This window comes from Hippocampus guttulatus, chromosome 12, assembly GCF_054856545.1.
Source record: "Hippocampus guttulatus isolate MCC_2025c chromosome 12, RoL_Hgut_1.0, whole genome shotgun sequence".
NCBI classification, from domain to species: Eukaryota; Metazoa; Chordata; class Actinopteri; order Syngnathiformes; family Syngnathidae; genus Hippocampus; species Hippocampus guttulatus.
This window is the reverse complement of record NC_141272.1, coordinates 11,118,472-11,133,865: the sequence shown is the minus strand read 5'-3', so window position 1 is coordinate 11,133,865 and position 15,394 is coordinate 11,118,472. Positions and strand designations below refer to the sequence as shown.

At 44.3% G+C, this 15,394-nt stretch overlaps 2 protein-coding genes across 3 annotated transcripts; one reads left to right on the top strand and one right to left on the bottom strand.

Annotated features, from left to right (window-relative positions):
* Positions 1 to 93: 93 nt before the first annotated feature.
* On the bottom strand, positions 94 to 10,154 carry six5 (SIX homeobox 5). The gene is made up of 3 exons (XM_086125671.1): positions 9,450 to 10,154; positions 4,261 to 5,705; positions 94 to 3,236 (listed from the first exon to the last, which is right to left on the bottom strand). Exons 1-3 carry the CDS (start codon positions 10,127 to 10,129, stop codon positions 2,557 to 2,559), a joined length of 2,805 nt encoding a protein of 934 aa, XP_085981797.1. The 5' UTR covers positions 10,130 to 10,154; the 3' UTR covers positions 94 to 2,556.
* On the top strand, positions 10,123 to 14,799 carry tbcb (tubulin folding cofactor B). Of its 2 annotated transcripts, none has more exons than XM_086125674.1 (7): positions 10,123 to 10,268; positions 11,401 to 11,550; positions 11,660 to 11,803; positions 12,410 to 12,506; positions 12,630 to 12,821; positions 14,078 to 14,150; positions 14,237 to 14,799. In XM_086125674.1, the coding sequence occupies exons 2-7, from the start codon at positions 11,431 to 11,433 to the stop codon at positions 14,349 to 14,351; spliced, it is 741 nt and encodes a 246-aa protein (XP_085981800.1). In that variant the 5' UTR covers positions 10,123 to 10,268; positions 11,401 to 11,430; the 3' UTR covers positions 14,352 to 14,799. The 2 variants fall into 2 exon arrangements, with proteins under 2 accessions (XP_085981800.1, XP_085981799.1); XM_086125673.1 differs by lacking the exon at positions 10,123 to 10,268 and adding an exon at positions 10,303 to 11,089.
* Positions 14,800 to 15,394: the final 595 nt, after the last annotated feature.

Below are 15,394 nucleotides of genomic sequence, written 5' to 3'. Positions count from 1 at the left end.
ATTGGCTAAATTCCCAAACCACACTAGCATTGGTTGGGAATGTAACATTTAAGAGATAATAAATGGAAACATTTGAAGAAGAAAATATCGCTGGAGGTCATATAAATGAACTTTATTACATCATCGTGTAATATAAAAAATAGAATGCATTTGATACAAAAAAGGAGAGAACAAGACACAAGTGATCCCTTTTCAAACACGATCAAATTGTCAAAACATCTTTGGTGAATGCTGGAGTTCATTTTCTGTGTGTGTGTGTGTCAGGTAGGAAAGACAACAAATGTGCATTAGCCCACACAGGCTGTCGTGTCGATTTGATTTTGCTTAGAAATGGCTTGTACACCGTATATTGACATAAAAATTCCATAAAAATTCCTATTTCCCTTTATTGTTCTGTTCTTTAAATACTCCGTTAACAAATGATTTGTCCACGGGATGCTACCATTTTTTCTTAACAGTTGATCCAACAGGTGATCGCTTTGAACATTTGCCATTGTGATTAAAATGAATATTTTCTCGAAAATTTTACCCCCCCCCCCCATCGAAAATAAAACGCAAAACACCAATGGACACATGAGTTTTAGATTAAATGCACGAACAAAACAGCCTTTTATAAAAAGTCAACACACCTCTGCTCAAATCCCATTTTACAAGAAAATCATAGTCAGACCAAGACAAAAAGGGGTGTCTAGATCTTTTACATCCACTGTATGTTACCATAACAAAAAAAGTCATAATTGTAACACAACCCTTAATTGTTTTCTTGTGTGTACCATAAATTGCCAAAAGGTTTCACCACTGACAGTGGAAGGTTCACATGACCACTTCAGACTAAAATTGTATAAGTTTTTCCGCACTTATACACCCCAAAGTGATCACATATCCAAGCGCTGTCATAGCAACACGGCGTAAACATTGTATGAATGAAATGTGCAAAATATACAAAGAAAACAAATCAATACATTTTTTTTAACCAGAAACGAAAACCCACACATGAACGAGTGTATCCTAACCAGTCCCGTTCGGTTGCAGACATCTCAAAACATTTTATTCGAAACGTGTAAGCTTTAATATAAGGCACTTATCGTCTTTTTGTGTCATGCAGCATCATGATGTCAAGTTTACAAATGTAAAGCTTTCATTGCGCTCCCAAGTTTTTAACCAACTTGAGACACGGTAGTGTCCTATAAGTAAAAATTGCATAGTCAATATTGTTAAAAATGGAGGGCAGCTGTGTTACATAACTGGTAAATGCAGCTCATAACATATAACTGGACGTCCCTGGAAGCTTTAAAAACATATATATAGTGTTTCACATAAAAATCTGGACTCCTTGGTAGTACATCATACATTACAAAAAATAATAATGAAAAACAAATTGCATTTTTGGACATGTCAGCCAACACCCAACTATTTCAAGACCTGTGCCTTTCCCAGATGGTCTGGTGAATAGTTTACTGTGTTGCCTCCAAAACTAACTATGACCACACTGCTAACAAAAAGCCACAAACATCCACAGTGCAAGTGGAGCGGAAAAGATGTGCATCAGCCGCGAGGTCATGATCATTCCTTGCATGCCGTCGGCTAATAATTCAATCTGGATGCAGTTTCCTTGAACAGAGCTTTTCAAAGTGCGAGATGTCAAAGGAGTTCAGAGGAGGCGCAGCAGCTGGAGAAATATAAATGATAAATACAGTATTTGGAAGCCTGTTAAATTTACTAACCTTAAAATGGGAGTAGGAAATAGGACCCAGAAAATCCGCTGCTTACCAAGAGTTCATACGAGGTTGGGCGGTTTTACGAAACCTTTGGTATCAATGTGCTGTTCACATGCATGATTGCAATAACTTTTATTGTGTTGCTGAAGGGAGACAGTTTTATGAAAACTAGCAATTTTACATGTCTTGCAATTTTAATTGTCTTGCTAAAATGAGACAGTATCACAAAATGAAGCAAGGTGCAGTCATTACATTGTTATATGAATCCAAAGTGTTTAAGAAATCGCTTCCCTGAAATTTCACAACCTGCAGTAATTGTCTTGCTAAAATGATACAAATTGCAAGAAGCGTGCAGCTATTTTGGTGTGAAAATAACTTTGATATGTCGGAAGAAAATTCTCCCGACTTGAAATTTTGCCAACATCAAGCAATGATTTTCAATGTATAGGCTCACACTTTAAAAAGCACTGCTCTTTGGACTTTGGTGTGGCTGGTGTACGATGGCTTCAAGCTCACTCAGATTGGAGGTGTGAATGCTTGACTTTAAGAGCCCGGTCCATGACCGGCGATCAATCCGGGCTGTAGTTTGCCTTTCACCCAAAGTCACCTGGGAAAGACTCCGGCTTTCACAAGGCTCGGAAGGATTAACCGGTATCAAACGGATGAATGGATGTCCCGTGTTGTCCATGAAAGCTGCAGAAAATACATCTTTTTCAGTGTCAGCTGAGGCTGCGATGGTTGTGAACAACACAAGCAGATAAACTAACAGGCACTATATCATAGGGTTTTTTGGGACGGTGTGGCAGTCTTTTTTTTCAGATGTGTTAGGTAAACAAGTCTACAAACCCAGATCATCATCCACGGGAACCGACTGAAGCTGAGTCAGAATCTTGGTGTCCCCGTCGATTTCTTCGGGATGCCCTAGTGAGGATCTGGTGTCCTGTTCCGGAGACGTGCTCCCCAGAAGCAGCGCCTCCCCACCCGGTAGGCCCAAGAGACCTGGATCTACAGGTAGGTCCCCCTTCCCTCGTCCATCAAACAGAGTTAAACCGGCCGAGGTGGAAAGAGGTAGGGGGCTCCAGGTCGGATGGGACAACTGCATGTTGTGCGTCAGACCCCCTCCATACATGGGACTGAGGGTGAGCATGCTCTCCGGGGAGAGAGCGTTTGGCGTGGTAAGGGCGACTGACGGATCTGGCGTGGTCGAGGAGGAAATGGCAGACGTCTGGGTGGTTGTACTTCCAGTTTCTGCGGAGTAGTACGGAGCAGGAGGATTGAGGAAGTTCAGTGGAGGGGTTGCGAGGATGTTGGTGGTCTGATCTGGGGTTGTCGAAAGCTGGGAGGTTACAGGGACATTTGAAGGTGTGGGACTCAGATTCACACCATTTGTGGGAAGAGGGGACGGGTCAGGAACTGGTTTCAGAGGCAAACTGGTAAGTTGAAAGCCCGCCGGAATGGTCAGAATCAGCTTCCCTTGCTGGACACTCAAGTAGGGGCTTCCACCAAGAAGAAGGTTACCTACCACAGACGAACATCATAGATGGTTAGCAATATTAAGATTGTCAGCATTATTACTTGGAGAAATTGTGTGAATACTGAGAAAATTGTGCCACCAATGAACTAAGACTCAGGCATGTCCAGCTCCGGGCCTGGAGGGCCACTGTCCTGCCTGTTTTCCAGCTCTCCCGGCTGCAACACACCTGATTCAGATGATCAGCTCATCAGCCAGCTCTGAAGCAGCATAAGAACGTTCCTGATTATTTGAATCAGGTGTGTTGCAGCCGGGAGAGCTGGAAAACAGGCAGGACAGCGGCCCTTGAGGACCGACTTTGGACACCACTGAACTAAGTGATCACCCAAATAAATTTCAGGATGAACCTAAACTGTACCATAGTAAAATCTTGATTCAACGGACCCGGGACCAAAAGGCACCTGATTTTACGGGATAGAAAATAGTGTCCAGTGCACTCAAACAAAATGCTGTTTTGTACAAAAGGTACAATTCCAAATCTGTTAGTTCCAGAATTGGCCGTAAATCACCACAACGCCAGTAAATGGCACTGTGGCGGCATCAACAGACAAAGACTGGTCACGCATTTCCCGCTTACGCTGCTCTCTAGTTATATAAAAACAGACTTTAAGTAGACTAGAGCAGACTAAAAAGCGCATCAATGTAGCAGCCATGTCAACAGGGGCCACTTTCGCATAAAAAAAATGTATGTACAAACTTGGCTGCCATGTTAGCAGGAGAGTGCGTCCCTTCAAATGTAATAGAAAGTGTGGATGTTAGCTTAGCATCCACCATTGTCACATTGTGCAGGGAGCAAGTCATATAGACCTATTTATATATCTATGGATGTGTTTACTGGAGTGAGTTGTGCACACATCTCTTGAACATGCTATTTTTGGTATAGTACTTATTGTAGGTTTTGTTTTGTAGAGCCCTTTAGTATTTAATCATAACAGAGGTGAAAAAAGCAAGCGTTAACATTGTGTCTAATGAACACTACCATATGCAGGCCATTCATTTTTGTGAGTTCACCTTGAGCTGCCGAAGGTATCTGAATGATCCCAGAATTCATCAGATGCATACCGGGGATCACATTGGTTGTTGGGCCCAGACTCTGAATGGGTCTTAGTTGGTTTATCCTGAGAGGACTTTGATTGATCCCGCCTGGCGCTGAAGCCAGGAGTTGCATAGGCACTCCAGCTGAGGTCACGGACAGCGAGGGACTGGCAGGAACCACCTGGGGGAACGAGATGGCGGACGATGTCTGGATGGACGAGGCCGGCACCAGCTGGGGCACGGCTAGAGGGACTAACTTTGCCGGTACGGTGGATTTCACTTGAGGTACTGGAACCACTTGTGTTGGGGAGGAGATAGAAATGACCTGTGGCGTCTGGAGTTTCACGGGTGAGGAGTTGACGGCCTGGGCCCCGAGTTGGCGTGTCACTTGTTGTGGGAGAGGAGTACTGGGTACCTGTGAGATGGACACGATTGTTGTGGAACCATCAGCCAGTGGTGTAGAAGCATCCCGCTGCCTGCTCATTGTCGGAAGGCCTTGGAAGTTGATTGTAGGTGATGTGAGAGGGGAAACGGGGACTAGCTGAGGACCTTGGGACACCTGTGCCACGGAGGGTTGTTGAACCAACTGGGATACTGGTATGCCCTGGATGGAAGGCACCACCTGGGGCAAGGAGAAGACCTGAGGTGTGGAGTTACTGGAGTTGACCAGTGAGCCAGAAGGGTTTATCTGAGGGACCGAAGAGGCAAGAACGACGTATTCTCCTTGCTGACTCGGGAGGGACAAGGCAGAGCTTGAGATGGGCAAGGCGGTTGAAGGGAGGGCCTCCTGGCACGAGGGGGGTTGTGTAAGAACTAGCGAAGGAAGGCTGCTTGGCGGCGAGGGAGACAAAGACAAAGAGGAACAATCTGGCTGGCTGCTTTCTTGTTTTATAATGTCTTCTGGCACGGCGATGAAATCCATTGCACTGCTACTTTGGCTCTTCGATTGCACGGGAAGAGTGATGACTGACGTTGGGTTGGAGACCGTCGAGTTGTTTGTGCTCAGGACAACGGCTGGAAGACTGTTTGGCTTTGTGACTATTGGCAAAATCTGCTGATCTGCCAAGGAAACTGCTTGCTGCGGAACCTCTGGTTTGGCTAGAACCTGAGCCCCGTTCAGTATCAAAGGGGAGCTGGCCACCTGACTCAGGGTGACTTTCTGGCCATCCCCCATGCTCAGCCCGTTGATGATGACACCAGCGCCGGTACCGGGGATGAGGGAATTACCGTTGAACATTAACGGTTGGGAAGCTGTCAGGAAGCCGGCGGAGCCATTGACAATGAGCTGACCTGCCGCGGCACAGTTGACCGCTGAGAGCGAGATGACAGAGGCCTTGGAGGTGGCGGGCTCGTCCGCTTTGTCTGGGGTTTCGTCCATGGTACTCGCCTCATCCTCGCTGCTGTGATTTCCATCAGACTCACTGAAACACCAAAGGAATAAACAATGTATTTTTAGCGAGATAGGCGTAAGAAGTCGGGGTGATAATCACGAAGGCTGGATTCATACTACAGGGATCGAAAAAACCCGATCTTCAGATCGGAATCAGGCCTCTTCCAAATGTAGATAAAAATTGTTTCTGTGCCACTGCAAGTGCAGTGTGCATAGACACAACGCGTTGTGCATAGATACCCAATCGATGCATGCCTGACATCACTGAGTGGCGACTAAAATCCCGTCGGCAAACATGCTAACCACTACGACAACAGTGTGGCCCCTACACCCTCTAATAGTGTCCAATCCAAGCGCTTGAACATAAATTTAGCTTGTCATGTACAAACACACATTGGAAACACCTTCTGGTGTGCCAATCACAATAATACAATCAATACTGAAAGGTGAATTTTGCGATTCAACTCTTGTATTGGATCCCATTAGATTATGTACCTAACGTAGTCTTTTATAAGCTAGTTTGGATCTTTTTAGGCTGCTGGTTTTGGGAAAGTCCACATCTTCCAGACCACCACAGAACCTTCAATTGATAAGATAATGTTGCTCTTATCTGTTCACACCCCGCCTCTTTGGTGTGGTGTCATGCATTGTGGTTTCTTCTGACAGACCTTGGCATACTGTTAGTAAACAATAGGCGCACTGCGGTGCTTCTGGGTGGTGAAAAGCGACCGACTACCACTGCACTGAAAATGACATGCTTGACATTATTTATCCATCCATTTTCCGAACCGCTTGATCCTCACTAGGGTCGCGGGGGGTGCTGGAGCCTATCCCAGCCGTCTTCGGGCAGTAGGCGGGGGACAACCTGAATCAGTTGCCAGCCAATCGCAGGGCACACAGACGAACAACCATCCACGCCCACACTCACACCTAGGGACAATTTAGAGCGTCCAATCAACCTGCCATGCATGTTTTTGGAATGTGGGAGGAAATCGGAGCACCCGGAGAAAACCCACGCAGGCCCGGGGAGAACATGCAAACTCCACACAGGGACGCCGGAGCCGGAATCGAACCCGGTACCTCTGCACTGTGAAGCCGACGTGCTAACCACCGGACTACCGGGCCGCCCTGACATTATTTATTCATCCATTTATTTATTTTATAAATTCATGTTAAATTGTGGGCATGTAACGAAAAAACATTTGAACCGGCAAATCATTTTTGATTTAATAGAATGCATCAAATCTAATGAGGTCTGTCACATTCAATATTTTGTAGCATTTTATTGATTTATTAGATTGAATAAATGGATGAAATTATATTTTGCATTAAAATGGATGACAGTGATCCCTCGCTTATTGTGGTGAATGGGGGCCAAAACTCCCTGTGAAAGAGGAAAATCCGTGAAGTCGGTACGTATATATCTACCAGACCTCCACAAAAAGCTCCATATGATACGATAAGGTCACTCGTACCTTTTAACACTCCAATGGTGGGAAGTAACAAAGTACTTCAATCCTGTGCTTTAGTAGATTTTTCACGTATTTGTACTTTAGCATATGATGACGACTTTTTACTTTTACACCGTGCATGCGAAAACAGACATTTGGACGTTCAACTCCTTCCTTTGTCAAAATAGGTAAACAGAAGACAAACCAGAGTGGTAAGTGCACTCCAGAGTCTGTACTTTTTCCATTTTTACTTAAGTAAAGTCATTTGAATCAGTACTTCTGGTTCACATATTTATGAGTTCCTTCTGAAGCATTCAGACCCCTCGGGTCATCTGCATCAGATCTATTGTGGTTTCCCAGAACCAGAACTACAAAAAATGAAGCGGAATTTAATGACTATGCTGCTCACTTGTAGAACAAACTTCTTGAATGAAACCAGAGTTCCGCTCCAACTGCCACTTCATTCAAATTAGGACTGAAAACATTTGTTTTACTGCAGCGTTCTCATGTACTACCATTTAAATAGTCTCTTTGCGATTAGGAATGCACAATATTCTTTGTTTTTCAAATTCTCTTTTACTGTCACAAATTTATTTAGTCTCCTGTTTTAATTCCTTTTGTATTTTCAATGTTCTTGTATTTGTTTTCTATTACTACTTCCTTGACTTACTGAAGTTCTTTGCCTCTGATTTGAGCTATAAATAACATTGCCTTGCCCTTGTATTTTTAATAGCATCTTTATTTAAACAAGTATCTCTATTTCTATTTAAGTTGCGTGCTCGTACTATTAACGTGTGTGTGTGTGTGTGTGTGTGTGTAACTCTGCTCTACGGGTCAGAGTCATGGACTCCATATCGCCGGCACATTACTACCTTGGAAGCCTTCCACATCCGCTGCCTGCAAAAGATCCTTGGCCTGTCCTGGGAAGATCGAATTCCCCATACAGACATCCTCGAAAGCACCAATTCCATCTGCATGGAAGCGGCCGTGGCGAAAAAACATCTTCGGTGGATTGGACACACCATTCGCATGCCAGACAACCGCCTGCCCCGCCAGGTCCTCTATGGCCAACTGAGAGGTGCAAAGCGTTCTGCTGGGGGCCAAAAGCGGCGCCTCAAGGACTACAGCAGGGACCTCCTAAAGCGAGCCAACATCAACCCCACGCAGCTTGAAACACTTGCACTCAACAGACCAACCTGGCAGATCACTTGTGCTACTGCAATCTCTGAAATACACAAAATTAACCAAGCCAGACGAACCGAGAAACGCATTCAACGACACCAGCGGGCAGCTGGTACCCCCCTGGTATCCGGTTTCCCTTGCTCCATCTGTGGTCGAGTCTGCGGCTCAAGAATCGGTCTCTATGCCCACGAGAAGTGGCACCAGCGACAGAGTTGCTGACCCCCCCCCCCCCCCACCCCCACCCCCCTACCCATCCTCCCCTCCCTTGGAGCAAGTGTCATCATCAGACATGATGGACAGCTAGAAGTGTGTAATGCAATTTCTTCCCAGTGTGTACTTTTTTACTTTTACATAAAGGTGTTAAATCAGTAATTGTACTTTTAGCAGTCTTTTGCAAAGTCACATGACCAAACCCAGAAAACAGGTGAGGCATGATTGTTTGTTACCTGAGCCCTGAGCAACTGTGATGTCATTTTCAGTCAGCAGCAAGTGGCAGTACAAGGCAAAATGGCCGCCACCTGAGATGGATTCGAAACAGGTTTTGCTGCTTCAGTAATGTTTCACAAAGACAATATTAATCAGAATGCCACGTATAAAAAAGGATTATTGTAAAGAACATTTTTCATCGACTTTCTTTTTAAGAATGTGTTTGTTTTTAAATATTTAATCAGGTATATTTTTAATTGATTTTTTTGTGTGGGAGACATTTTTCAAGTATTGTATTTTCCTGTACTGAAGTGCTGTGTTGCTGTTCGAACTGCATAATGTTTGAGTGGCTTCCAATATTTAAATCACGAGCACTTTGGCCGATTGTATTTCAATGTTGGCCAGGGTTTAATTTGAGTGCAAAGTATTTTTTTGGCCGGTGCGTAGTGTAAAAGGTTTTCTCTCAAAACATCCCTTTGCTATTGTCATGTTAAAACGTGTGTGCCAGACAGAGCAGATTGTGTTGCAGGAGACTTGAACCATGACGCTTCTCACATTTCATAACAAAGCAACACGCTCTGCTGTCACCTCCTCTAACGTGCGTTTATTGACTTGACGGACTGGCTCTGTTTATAGACAGGAACAAACGGAGGTCAACAAAAGGAAGGACGAACTCGAACTTAACAATATGGATTCGTGTGCGTGTGTGTTCTTGCCTTTTGCAGTGCGTCCCAGGCGGGGTTCTGTCCCTCTGCCGCCGGTTCTTGAACCAGTTGCTGACCTGCGTGAGGGACAGTCCGGTGACTTTGGCCAGGTTCTTCTTCTCGTCCGGCGTGGGGTACCTGTTGCTCTTGTAGCACTCCTTCAGAGCGTTGCGCGACTTCTCCTTGAAGCAGTACACCGTCTCCTCGCCGTCCCAGATGGTTTTGGGTAGCGGGAACTTCTTCCTGAGCCGGTACTTGTCTACGGCGCCCAGGCTGCGGCCGCGCGACCTCTCCGCCTCCTTGTAGCGGGCTCTCAGGTAGAGGTCCTGCAGGAATACGTGGTTGGACGGCTGGAAGTCGTGGCTCTCCAGCAAAGCGTAGAGTTCCTTGAAATGTTCCCTGTGGAACGCCACCAAAGCCTGGGCCTTGAGCAGGGTCTCGTTGCCACGTAGCAGCTCGGACGAAGGATGGATGGTGGAGAGGAATCTCCACAGGCGATCCACATTGCCTGCCTGCAGGAGGGCCTCGCACAAACACGAGACTTGCTCCGTGGAAAAACTCACGGCGGAGAGCTGGAAAGTTTGAAGCAGGCGTTCGGCGACTTGCTCCGCATCTTTCTCGTCCTCCGCGGCGGTGGGCTCCTCGGCGCTATTGTCGGATTGTTCTGTCGACTCCATAGACAAGGAAGCCATTTTTTTGCTTGAACTTTTTCCCCCCCCCCTTCCTCCTCTCCTCCGCCTCCTCGCTCCCCTTTCTCTCCTGCACCATTGGAGCCGAGCGCGACAACCAAGCGAGGACGCGCCCCCTTTCGCCCCTCAACAAGCTGAACAAGTTAGGAAATAAGACTGTAAATCATTGATCCACCCGCCCTGGTGTTATTTTATTCGCTAAAGACGCATTTATGAAATTGCGCACGCCTGTTCCTGTTTTCGGTTTCCCCTAAATATATTTGCCGTCGGTTTTGCGTGTTATTTTGCCATGTTATACAGTGTTGATTCCAAAAGTGACTTTATCTTAGTCTTTATTGAAACTTGTTTTGCTTCAGGTTCCTCTATGTATGCTTAGTTATGCCACAAAAATGCCACTTTATGTCATCTATTTGATTGTCTGCTTCAGGTTCCTTGATGTATGTTTTGTTATGCCATAACAAATGCCACTTTATGTCATCTATTTGATGTGATCTTGACTTCTGTCTTTTGTGTCTTGTAAAGCTCGTTCACGATATACGCATGTTATTCTTGTGGAAATGTTAAATCGGTCGAAACTAAGAAACAATTTTTACGTTTGGTTTGTGTTTACTGGTACAGTATTGTCGAGCGCCATTGTATGAGATTTACGGTAATTACAATTCTTTACTCTGATTGGTTATCAATATGTCAACTACACGTAGTAGGCGGTTTTACGTTCCACTTCCGCCAGATTTCAAACGCCATTTGTCGAACTGTTCGTGCTTACACATGATTGGTTATCTAAAGCTATAGGGGCGGGAACATAACGACGGAAACCGGAATGTCATTTCCAGCAAGTACCACCAAATACTGACAGTAGCTGACACATCGCTACGGAAAACAAAAATCAACGTGACCCATAGATTCATCCGTTTTGATATACTGTGCTACTAAACTTCGGTTTCACTCAAAAGAAACATCTTTGTAAGTAGCTATTATTAAAATCAAACCATTAGTGCATCTTCAGTGTTTCTTTGTTGCCGATGTTAGCCATCCAAGCTGCCAACGCGTCGTGTGTTTAGCTTTAAAGGTGGTTCGCTCGTAAATCTAAACCATGGCTTTCTTTTTACTTCATTGCGTGAAATGGAGACTGTCAATGATTATCTAAGTTCACTAGTAGTTTCTACGCTGTATACATTGTTTGATTTGCTATGAAGTCTTGTACAGTACAGTACTGTATTAGTTTGCTGGTGTGTCTACATTTCCTAATTTTCACTCATTCTGTTCTCAACCAGCATCCTTGCAGCAACCAAGCAATCAAAAAGATGGATGGTTCAATAAGTGTTATTACCAATCCTTCTGTTAACGTGCGCCTTACGACCACCATATCCTCCTTTGAGGTGAAGCGAAGGTTTGATAGAGGGCTCTCTATTGCAGAACTGAAGGTAAGTCTATATCTATTAAGGTGCGTTACATTATCAGTCACCTAACAACATCCTCAACTGTCTCTAGAGATACTAGTATTACATATTCTTTTTTTTATATATTTAAAAGGGAAAACTGGAGATGGTTGTGGGTGCTCCTGCCTCCAGCATGGATCTGGAGTTGTTCAGCACATCAGACACGCTGTTGCAGAAGCTGGATGACGACAATGCTTTGCTGGGCTCTTATCCTGTGGATGATGACTGCAGAATACATGTACGGGGCAGGGCTTTGGTTTCAGTGGTTGAGATAGAGAAACAGAGTAGAGGGACAGAGGACGAACAGAGAGAGAAAACAGGATAGAGTGTTTGAGCAACTGAACAACTCAAGGCAAAAACAACCCTCCTGGGCTGCTGAGCAACATTTAGACAAGTTAAAGCAGGTTCGGTGTAACATCCTGTGAAAAGGCAGGACTCCGCAGTAAAAGCAATACAGTATAATCGCAGTTTTTCACCACACTTTCTTTGCACACTTTACGTTTACACGCTTTCACTAATCTCCTATGTAGCAGTAGCACTCAAGCTATTTTCTGCACGTTTAATGACTGTGACTGTTCCATAAGCCACCATGTTGCCTGATAACGTGTGGGGAAACTGTTATTACACTGAATGTTTTTATTTTGAAGGTTTGACTTTTTGAAAGGATGTTTTACACAGGTGATACTTATTATAATAAGCATAATTTTAATTTTCCTCCGACTCAGGTTTTCATTCATCATCGCATAGAACTGCATTAGCTTCCAATGTGTTGCTCAGTGTGCTTTCCATTTAGGCTCGATGGCACAAAAAACATATATTTTCTGTATCTCATTTTCCTCTTCAGGTTATCGATCGAAGTGGGGGCCAATTGGGAGAGTTTACTGACGTCACCAAAGTGGAGAAGTTTGTTCTGTCAGATGATGCTTATGAAAAGAAATCAGGCAAGTGAACTTTCTTTTTAAAAAAGATATCATACCTAGATAGCCTGCTTCACAAAAAGATCACCATCGGAGCCGGAACAGTTTATCGAGACTTTATCCGCCCCGGCTTTCTCTCCACTTTAGACTCGGCGAGATCCTTCATGAAGAAGCAAAGCCTAGGACGTTACAATGAGGAGGAAATGGCCAAGAAGAAAGCTGAGAGCATTGCGAGGGAACAGGAGCAGCAAGCAGCCGCTGAAGCCATTTCCGTGGGCAGCCGATGCCAAGTCCAAGTCCCTGGGCAGCCCACAAAACTTGGCACGGTCATGTATGTCGGTAAGATCGGATACACACGTAAAGACACTAACTGTTTTTGTCTCGATTTTGCCCCTTCTCGACCAAGGATGTCAAACACCTGACCGCTGTTTTATAAGATTATCCTTCTGTCTGAGATGTATTATGAGTGGATTCTCCCAATAATAGAATCTGAAATGGGTCCCAGCTGACAATCTTAAATATGAAATGTGTTCAATATTAATCGCCAAAAATCATGTGCGGGGCAATGTTGTTATTGTAAATGAAGACTAACTAGTTAACTAAAATTATGGGCCGTGGCCTTACTGCGTGGAGTTTGCGTGTTCTGTCCATCCCTGCATGGGTTTTCTCCGGGTATTCTGGTTTCCTCCCACATTCCAAAAACATAGGTTCATTAATCACTCTAAAGTGAAAATGTCTTTCGTCCTTGTCAATGAATCTTTTATTAGCCTTCATTTGAAATGTATTTTCTTGGTCCGGGTACAAAAGCAAACCTAATTATTCTTTTTTTGTTTGTTTGTTTGTTTGGTCCGGTTCGTATTCATACTGTACCTTTAGCAAGTGAACCATATTTTGTAAATACATCGTGTGTGGTGATCAGTGCTCCCATTGGACATAAATGACAAGGGCGGCACCGAAAACACAAAACCAGAAATGGAGGGAAGCATCCATTTCTTACATGCTGCATTTGTGCTGCCTGTTTCTGCTATTATTAGCACTGCAAATTAATTTTGAGTGTCACCCCAAGATCGGCGATCGGTTCCAAAATTCTGATTGTGGAAAGCCAAATGGTCTTAGTCCAAATGGACTGGGGCAGTGTAACACCTACTGGTAATGTAAAAAAATGCTTAGTCACTTATTGTCAGAAAACTGATCAATCTTGATCAAAATTTATGTGAACATCTCTACTTATGTCAACTTTAACCACTACAAATATTTTGGGTTTTATGAATATAAACACTTCCTCTCCATTGGCTGTCACTACAACTTAATGTAGCTGAATGACAAAAACGCTTCCAGTCCATAAAAATCCCAAAAACGAAGGCAATAATTGTAATGATTTCAGAAGTTGACTACCGTAATACTAAAGTGTCATGTCCCCCATACACATAAAAATCATCCCTGATATTCTTCTTGTGACGTATGCAATTCTTCCTACATCAAAGCCCTCAGGAATAAGATGGATACAGTTGTAAAAATAGCTTTCAACAGTTTTTCTAGCAAAATATGAAGATTAGCGCATATTGTGAATTTTGTTTTGCTTGTGGTGTTTCTAGGCACAACAGATTTCAAGCCAGGCCATTGGGTGGGCGTCAAGTATGACGAGCCATTGGGGAAGAACGACGGCAGGTTAGAGTGCCATTCTGCACACATTTAACGTGCCTACTTTGTAGTTTTGTTGTACTCTATTTTCTATTTTTCTTCTTTCGTCACAGTTGCGAAGGGAAGCGCTACTTTGACTGCGAGCAGAACTACGGGGCGTTCGTAAAGCCGCTGAATGTGACTGTGGGAGACTTCCCAGAGGAGGATTATGGTTTAGATGAGATGTAGGACTGTGAGGTGACAGATGATATGATGCAAAAACATTGTTGATAATCTGTTTACTTTGCTTTTTCAAGAAGGCATGAACCACAATCTAGTGTTTGACTTGACTTTTTTTTTTCAAGATCAATTTTCCTCATAGTCTTGCCAATGCAGCAGAAATAACAGGCTTATACTGTATGTTCCTGGTTATGCAGGATATGGTTGCGCATGGGATTCTTTCTGTGTGCTTCTGATGTACCTGTTAAATCACATCATTTAAAAAAAATAACCTTTCTTGTCCTTCGCTTCATGCCATTGTGTATGAAATATGTACTCTCGGCATACTGTTTGTGCAATAGTGCGCATGTACGTGTAGTTGTGTGTAAAGCAATTCAGCATACATCGATTCTCCGTGTAGATACATTCTGTATTTCTCTTATTTTTGTATTAATAAATTCCTGTCATTGAAAATGTTTGCACTCTCAACATGTTGTGGGTTTATTTGAACTTCTGCAATGGAAATCTTAAATTTAACTGAATAATTAATAGGCTAGAATTAGTGCCCGCCAGGCCATTATCTTGCCGTGACCTTGCTGTCATTTGGGTTCACTTCTCTATGATACCCTTGGCAAACATTGATTGATTTCAGTCAAGACCGTGAGGTCACATATTGTCACTTGAGCTAGGCAGAGTCGCCCCCATTTGGATGGGCCACCAAGACAGTACAAGAGCAGAAAGCCATTTTGAACAGATTCAGGCCTTCCGCATTTTGAGTAAGGCTCCATTGTTGTGCCTCGGGGCGGCCCAGTCGTCCAGTGGTTAGCACGTCGACTTCCCAGTGCAGAGGTACCGGGTTCAATTACAGCTCCGGCCTACCTGTGTGGAGTTTGCATGCTCTCCCCGGGCCTGCGTGGGTTTTCTCCGGGTGCTCCGGTTTCCTCCCACGTTCCAAAAACATGCATGGCAGGCTGATTGAACACACTAAAAATTGTCCCTAGGTGTGAGTGTGAGCGCGCATGGTTGTTCGTCTCTGTGTGCCCTGCGATTGGCTGGCAACCGGTTCAGGGTGT